This window comes from Mesitornis unicolor, unplaced genomic scaffold, assembly GCF_000695765.1.
Source record: "Mesitornis unicolor isolate BGI_N332 unplaced genomic scaffold, ASM69576v1 scaffold34449, whole genome shotgun sequence".
NCBI classification, from domain to species: Eukaryota; Metazoa; Chordata; class Aves; order Mesitornithiformes; family Mesitornithidae; genus Mesitornis; species Mesitornis unicolor.
The window spans coordinates 261-8,502 of NW_010205807.1; the positions used below are offsets into that span (position 1 = coordinate 261).

At 48.4% G+C, this 8,242-nt stretch overlaps 1 protein-coding gene across 1 annotated transcript; it reads left to right on the forward strand.

Moving 5' to 3' along the window:
* Window positions 1-738: 738 nt before the first annotated feature.
* Window positions 739-6,791, forward strand: RPL3 (ribosomal protein L3; the record flags this gene model as incomplete). Its single annotated transcript, XM_010191548.1, has 9 exons — window positions 739-931; window positions 1,367-1,535; window positions 2,436-2,571; window positions 3,836-4,022; window positions 4,388-4,548; window positions 4,841-4,942; window positions 5,417-5,512; window positions 5,904-6,023; window positions 6,675-6,791. Coding segments are annotated over 9 exons (1,209 nt in total), but the record flags the coding sequence as incomplete, so codon positions are not given.
* Between the last annotated feature and the right edge of the window lie 1,451 nt (window positions 6,792-8,242).

The following is an 8,242-nucleotide window of genomic DNA, read 5'->3' on the forward strand; positions in this document are numbered from 1 at the left end:
GCTGCTGGCGCACCGCGGTCACGGGGGGGACGGGAACACGCGGGGCAGTGTGGGCCGAGTATTTTTGTTTTAATGAGACCTGTTTCTTAGTTGTTGGCTCCATCTTCTGCTGTACGGTATTTTCGTTAAGTTTGGGGGTGAGGTCAGGTGGGTAATACTTGGTGGGGCTGAGAGTTCGCCGGGTGGAGCACAGCGTTCGGTGGCTCTCGGCTTGCGGGGTGGGGGGGCTGCAGGGCTGGTGGTTGAGGAGCGCATCTTGGGCTGGATGTGGAAATGCTGTTTCACTGTGGCTTTTCAGAGTTAAGTTTGGGTTTGTAATGTGTGTTTTCATAGCGTTACTGATAGGTTGAAACTTGATGTAAGGTTACCTGTGCTCTTCATTTTTTTTTGTAGGCTTTTAGGGCACATTCTGGTGGCATCCTGTCACCAAACTACCCTTTGTGTGGTCTCCTAACTAGTGTGGGACCTGGTGGTGTCTTAAAATAAGCTTGAAGGGGAGGGAGCATTGAGAAAAATCAAGGATAGACATATGTGGGGCGTGAGGATTACAGTCTTAAGACATTGTAATGGACTTCAGAAGCCAAATGTCTGATACGGAGAAGAATTTCTGGACTAGAAAATGTCCCTTAGATACATAATGTTCGTATTTCAAGACAAGAAGATAATTGGCCTTGGGCCTCAAGCGGGTGTAAGTGAATCTCTACAGCAAGCACTAAATGTTTCTTTTCCTCTCTCCAGTCTCACCGCAAGTTCTCGGCTCCAAGGCACGGCTCTCTGGGCTTCCTGCCCCGCAAGCGCAGTAGCCGGCACAGGGGCAAGGTGAAGAGCTTCCCCAAAGATGACCCCAGCAAGCCTGTCCATCTCACTGCCTTCTTGGGGTACAAAGCTGGCATGACCCACATTGTCCGTGAAGTCGACAGACCTGGATCCAGTACGTATTGATGGCTCTCCTAATAGAGGAGGTAGTTTTTGTTTTCTTTCTGAATGGCAAAAGGTGACCTGTTTCTTAGCACCTCAGGATCTTAGTTGTGGCTTGTCTGCATCCAGCTCAAAGTCCTTGAGAGGGTGGTGCGTAAAGGACCTAAACCCCTCCTGCTTTAATGTGATGGCCAAGCTGCAAGACTTCATGTTGAGTAGTGGCTGTCTTGATGCTTCTGCTTGAGATCCGCAGCCTCAGATTTTTGCAGGGCAATTAATTATAATTTATGAGTGGGTATTTTTACCACGCATCATCTTTGCCTTTGTGAAAAGGACTTAAATCATGAGCTTTATTTAATGTGAAGGACTTGCGAGCGAGAAAGAACGGATGATGTTTAAAAGCTGATGCTGGTGTTAATTGTGGCGCTGTGTTTCTGTCTTCACTCAGAGGTGAACAAGAAGGAGGTGGTCGAGGCGGTCACTATAGTGGAGACTCCTCCCATGGTCATTGTGGGCATCGTGGGCTACGTGCAGACTCCTCGTGGTCTGCGCAGCTTCAAGACCATCTTTGCTGAGCACATCAGCGATGAGTGTAAGCGTCGCTTCTACAAGAACTGGTAAGGGAGCAGGGCTTCTGCTGTTGACTTAACCTCATGCCGTGGTTTATTTTTTCTGCTGGGTTGCAGATGATACTGGGACAGCTTTTCAAAGAGGCTTTTCAGCAGTTAGTGTTTGGCCTTGATGAACTGGCTGAGTAGTGGGATAGGCTGTAGGAACGGCTCTGGGAGGGTGACAGCATAGTGTTGGTTAGTGCCCTTCTTGGCATGGAGGTGACAATGTTGGGTTTTTCCTGAGAACGCTTTAATGGGCTACACGTGATGATACTTCGACGGGCGGACATAAGGAAATCGCCTCTGGCGCTTGTTGTTGAGTGTCGAGTCCTGACTGTAGCCCTGTTTTCTCAGGAAAGGGGAAGACAAGCATTGCTTCTGATCACTGTTCCAGGCACTGTTGTTGTGATTCAAAGTATGCACGTTTGCCCAAGTGTGGCTCCAGCATGTCTGCAGCTTGCAGCCTGTATGTGAACTTTGCACGCTGAGAAAGACGTCAGAGTAGAGCAGTAATGATCTCAAGGGTGTTACAGTTATGACCTTGCTGTTGGGCATAGCTTGGCTTACAGGAGGGGGGGAAATGGTGTTCTGAAGCAGTTAGCAGTCATTTGACAATTGCTTTAAAGATCTGTTTTCTTCTGTTACTGTTCAACATCTCTCTACAGTCTTTTGTCCTGTGTACTGTGAATGTTAATGTGCTTTGGAATTCATGGCAGCTCCGCTCAGCTCTGGCGACTTTGCCTCTGTCTGATGAGCTCCAGGCTCCGCTTGCCAGTGGAAAAGAGTCCTTAGAAGCTGGCAATGAGCCGAAACCTTCTGAGGTGGCAGCTCCTTCCGCTCGTCCCCACTTCCCAGGGGGATCGATGAAGGGCTTAGCCAACCCTTGTCTCTGCTCTGCTCCTGAAGGCACAAATCCAAGAAGAAGGCCTTCACCAAATACTGCAAGAAATGGCAAGATGAGGAGGGCAAAAAGCAGTTGGAGAAAGATTTCAATAGCATGAAGAAATACTGCCAGGTTATTAGAGTCATGGCTCACACTCAGGTAAGTATCTGCAGGACTCAGGTGGCTACTGAGTGTACAGCTAAGAGAGCAAACATAAAGTGTGATCCATCTCTGCAGGGAGATTTCTGCCCCCACCTCGCTGCAGCTTGATGCTGTTAAACATAATAGAAATGCTGGTACTGGTCATTCCACTCACAGGATGCTTGAGGAGCCTTGAGGGCAACCATTGGCAATCTTCTGAAGCAGTGCTCAAAAGAGACTGAGCCGTAGTAGGAACTTCTTGGACTCAGTGCTGTTGTATCAGAACATGGAGACCTGGGCTCTCATAATTCCAGCTGCAAATGCAAACAGCCCAAACACTTGACTCTGGGGTTGGTGTGGTCCGCTACATTTCAGGCTGTGTTCTGTAGCAACCACACTCAGAGGCTTTTGGTGGCTTCTCTTGCTCAGCTGGAGGAGGTGTAGCTCTGAGTGATGTGGTGGTGGCTCCCTTAGGGACCAGGGCTCTGCCGGACTTTCTTGGGAGGTGCAGTTAAATCTTCAAGTTGTCTGTAAGTGCAGTAAAATTCCAGTTACAACATTGCTAATTTTACTAGAATTAATTTCCCATACTAGACAGCAAAGGTAGTGTTGCAGCTGCTGTTGGTTCTTGTATCAGGTACCTCTGTGCTAAACATGGAAGTAACTGTAAATGTGGTTCTACCCAAAGCATCCTTCAAGGTGGTGGGCTTTGTCAAACAGTGGTTTGGGTTGGTAGGGGCCTTTAAAGATCATCTGGTCTAACCCCCTGCCATGAGCAGAGATGACCTCCCACTAGATCAGGTTGCTCAAAGCCCTGTACAACCTGACCTTGAACACTTCCACAGGGAGGGAGATCCAAAACTTCTCCGAGTAACCTATTTCAGTACCTCACCACCTTCATCATCAAAAAAATGTAAATAATTGTTCCTTATGTCCATTGTAAATTTACCCTCTTCCAGTTTAAAACCATTGTCTCTTGTTACCTCCTGTCCTTCCTGGATGGAGTTTGGCTGCTGACTGGGGGGAGGATTAGAAACACTTGTTAAATCTATATTCATGTGGATGGCATGTAACTTCCTGATACTGGGAGTTGTCACTTAAGCCAGAACACAGCATTTCCCCTTAGTATAGGGCCTTTCACTTCAGTATGTTGAAGTATATCTTGCAAAAAGCTATGTCTAGTTAAAAAATCGGGTTAGGCCAGGACTAGAATGATACTGGGCTAGTTAAAGAGGTCCATCTTGGAAGAGCAGGAGCTAAATTTCATCCTTTGTTTTCCTAGATGCGTTTGCTTCCCCTGAGGCAGAAGAAGTCTCACCTGATGGAGATCCAGGTGAATGGTGGCACTGTTGCTGAGAAAGTGGATTGGGCCCGGGAGAAGCTGGAGCAGCAGGTGCCTGTGTCGACTGTCTTTGGCCAGGATGAGATGATAGATGTCATTGGCGTCACTAAGGGCAAGGGATATAAAGGTAAAAGCATGGAAGTTCTCCTCTTTGAGATCAGGATACAGATGTTAATAAAGTTTTCACAAGCATGTGGGCTAAGAGCTGAGGAGGTAAATCCATACTGCTGTCACAGTTCAATGATGAGACCATGGAATGAGCGCTGGGCACAGCGCCTGACATCTGTGAGGAGTCATTCCATGCTGCCTTCCTTCTGAGAACAACCCAGGGACAGCTGGGGAGGGAGTGGGGGAATTCCTGGAATGCTGGGTCTGGGCTTTCCTTTTGTTGCCCTGGGACAGCAGCTTGAAATGTGGCTTAAACTCCAGTTGAACAACTTGGTGACATCTCAGCTTGACAGTAGTTAGCAACACTGCTTTGGTGTCTTTCAGGTGTTACCAGCCGTTGGCACACCAAAAAGCTGCCCCGCAAGACTCACAGGGGTCTGCGCAAAGTGGCCTGCATTGGTGCATGGCACCCTGCTCGTGTGGCTTTCTCTGTGGCCAGGGCTGGCCAGAAGGGCTATCACCACCGGACTGAGATCAATAAGAAGGTTTGTCTCTCTGAACTGCTGGGGAGAAATGAGAGCTGGCGAAGGTCACTCGCTGTGACAGTGAATAGAGGGGAGAGTTTTGCCTTGGACGTTTCATTCTTTTAATATAATCCCAGAGGGCAGTAAGCATAGTCCCTTAGTTGGGATGACCATAAAATTATTGTATGACCGCATGTTTCCAAAGTGCCACAGATGTTTTTCTCCAACCTTAAGTAGGATTGTTTGCAGTTTGGCTAATGATGAGCCCTTTCTCCTACCTTTCGCTAAGTAGAAATTCTTTTTACATTTTCAGATCTATAAGATTGGCCAGGGTTACCAAATCAAGGATGGAAAGCTGATCAAGAACAATGCATCAACTGATTATGACTTGTCTGACAAGAGCATCAACCCACTGGTGAGTTGCTGCAGCTCTATGGAGAGAGTCTGTGAGCTGAGAAACGGGCCTGGTATAAGTTAAAAATTGAGTGAAGAGCTCTTGAGATAAAACTGGGCTGCTGTGGGAGGTGGTGTTGCTTAGTCATTCTCAGTATTGACTTGTGGAACTTGCTAATTGCATTTGATGTGTGGCAATATTGTAGAGGGATGTTGCAAACCTAGAAATAATACTTGTAAATAAAGAATGACTTAGTAGGGAGAGCAGCTTTTGCTGTTTTGTTTGCCTCTTGTTGCTGCTATTCATAGCAAAAGCCCTACAGCAACAAGTAAACTGCTGTGTCAAGAAACTCCACCAGCAAAAGGTAATGCTGGAAATGGGCTTTCAGTGAATGGGGAATTGCTGAGCCCCAGAAGTACTGTGAGAACATCAAGCTGTAGGAAGATGTGGTGGCTGGCGCTGCTTTATAGAGCACTGACTGTTCTCTCTGCTCAGGGAGGCTTTGTCCACTATGGTGAGGTGACCAATGACTTCATCATGCTGAAAGGCTGCGTTGTTGGGACCAAGAAGAGGGTCCTAACCCTGCGCAAGGTGAGTACTGCAGCCTGGAAGACTGTTGGACACGTGCATGCAAACCCACCTCATATTAGTGACCTCAGGAGGAGCGTGAGGGGCTTTCCCCAGTTAATTCTGTCAAGGGCTGTTTCTGGTGAAGGGCTGGGAGTTCTAGTTGACTCTGAGGGTGCTGGGAGGCCGACTCAGGCTCACCTGCTGATGCTGCTGTGGGCTGCCCAGTCTTCAGCCTTGAAGGCCAAAGGTGCAGGCTGGCTTCTTGGCAAGCACTCCTTCTACCTAAAAGCAGCTGAAGTGTGAGGTCAGAGTGATGGAGGTGCTGGCTGTGGAGGTGATGGGAGGAAGTAGCCAGCATACTGGCAGGCTGGGAGGCTGCTGCTGCATTGCTCACTTGGCATCTCTCTTGTAGTCCCTGCTTGTGCAGACCAAGCGCCGGGCCCTGGAGAAGATTGACTTGAAGTTCATTGACACCACCTCCAAATTTGGTCATGGCCGCTTCCAGACTGCTGAGGAGAAGAAGGCCTTCATGGTAAGGACGCTTTCTGAAGCTGACGGGTTTTTGTGTTGCGCATCTGTTGTCTTTCAGCTAATGGCAGTTGGTAGCTTGACCTTTGGGCTGCCAAAATTACTGTGAAACTTCGTGTAGCTTAAGTCAAGATGGTGTATCCTGCCAGCTTGGCTATAACCACAGAAGGGGCTGTGGGTTGGGTTTCCCCTGTGACAGCACCACAAGTCCTTCAGTGAGGAGGCCTGGAACAAGCCCTGAGCGGTATCTGGCACCTGTGGGCAGTGGCTCTGTGCTGCATTTCTTCTGAGAGCAGCTCCAGGGTGGCAATTTGTCACTCCCTGGAGAAGGCAGGTCTGGGTTCCTGGGTGCAAGGGCCTTACCGGGTCAGAGGCTGCGCAGGAGCTTCCCCACGAGGTGGCAGCAGCACTTTGTTACATCTGAAGCCATCAAACCGGTGCAGCTTGTCTATCCCCAGTTCAGCTTTCCCCCAAAACCTGCAGCTGTGGGGATGGGGCTTGGGATTTCCAGTGGGCTGCAAAGTTCAGGGCTTTTTTAAAAAAATTATTTCTTTGCAGCAAGAGGAGAAGAAATCGCAGCACAGTAACTGGGATGTGATGTGGTCTTTGGTGCAGACTGCTGTTTACATAGTTTGTTTTTATTATTTTTTTTCAGGGACCACTCAAGAAAGATCGCATTGCAAAAGAGGAGACAGCTTAATGTGTGGAACAGTCTGGTGTCCTGTGGCCTGTGTGCTCTCAGACCAAAAAATAAATATTTAAAAGAAATTAATTTGTCTCTCTTGGTTTAAGCATAGCTGTGTCACATCTGGTGCTCTTGCTGCAGGCCCTATGTGTGGGACCACCCATAACAAAGAAGCAAGTTAAGCTCAAATTCATGAGAAATCCCACTTGTAACAGGGTCCTGCAATGAGAAGGAAGATGCCATTGCTGTTTTCAGAGAGCATTTTGGGACAGAGCACAGCTCCTCTGGTTGGTTGTGTGACATAGTGAAGCAGCAGCATACTAAGTGTGTCTGCAATGACTGACATATTCCACATGTTAATCCTCTGCCAGGTGGCTAGAGAGCTCCTTTGAATTAAACGGGTTTTGAAATTAATGACACTGCTTCAGAGTGTTGAAACATCACTAAATTTTGGCTAAGTGGCTGTTGCCATGGAAACCCTCCAGTTTCTGTATGACAGAAGGGATATAACCTGCACGCTGTTTGCTAGTGCAGCTTCCTGCTGGTCTTGAGAGCTGCAGAAGGCAGTAGGTAAGGGGACAAATCCCCACCCTGCAGCAGCCCTGTGTTCCTGAATCCATTTTCAATCCCTGCAGAAAGACGCTGGTGGTGGGAACCCCTGAGAGCAAAGGAAGGTGACTCCAAGGAGGAGGGTGAGCCATGAGTACTGCTGGTGTTGCATTACTGCATGGCTCAAAACGCTCCATCAGCTCCTGGGGAGGGTTTGGTGGGTGTTCCCAGCCCAGTTAACTGGTGAGGGCAGAAGGATCCAGCTCTGTACTACACAGCACCAGTCCCTGTGCTGCATCGCGGTTATGGAGGCTGAGGCCAAGAAAGGCAGTGGTGGCCTGGAGCCCTTGTCTGTCTCCAGCCCAAATAGTGAGATCACTTATGCTTGGGACCACAGCCTGACTGAGGCTGGTGTAAATTTAGATAACAGCATTGGTGTCCCTTTACTGACCATAATTGGAAATGTCGTAGCATTTGAGGCAAACCCCCCCCAGATTCACCACATGGATACATAGCGCTGCTCTGAGATGGACCCAATTCGATGCTATGCCCTCTAATTGAAATGGGGAAAGGTGGTTGTAGGTAAGGTTTCCTGTGGTGATGCGTAGGAGCCTTTTAAGAGTTAAAAGGTGGCAAGAAGGAGGAAAAACATTTACCTTGTTTCCCTAGAAACCAGACTCCATGACTGCACAGGCTGGCTGGCTCCCTGTCAGCCTCCTTTAACACATGAACCTGCTGCCTGATTTCAGCCAAGTGTAACCAGAGAGGTCTCACACGCTAATTTGTATTTGCATTTTTTTTCCACAAGTCTCAAACCAGCAGGTAGGTAGGGAAGAGCCTTGAATTAGCATCCCCCCATGCAGGAAGGTGGAACTTTGAACCTCGGTCCATCTTAAGGCCATGGCTTTATAAGCAGCTCTGAAGAGTGAGGTTTTTCTTGCTCCATTAGGGAGCCTTAGGTGGTCTTTTTGCTTGGCTCTGAGATGGAC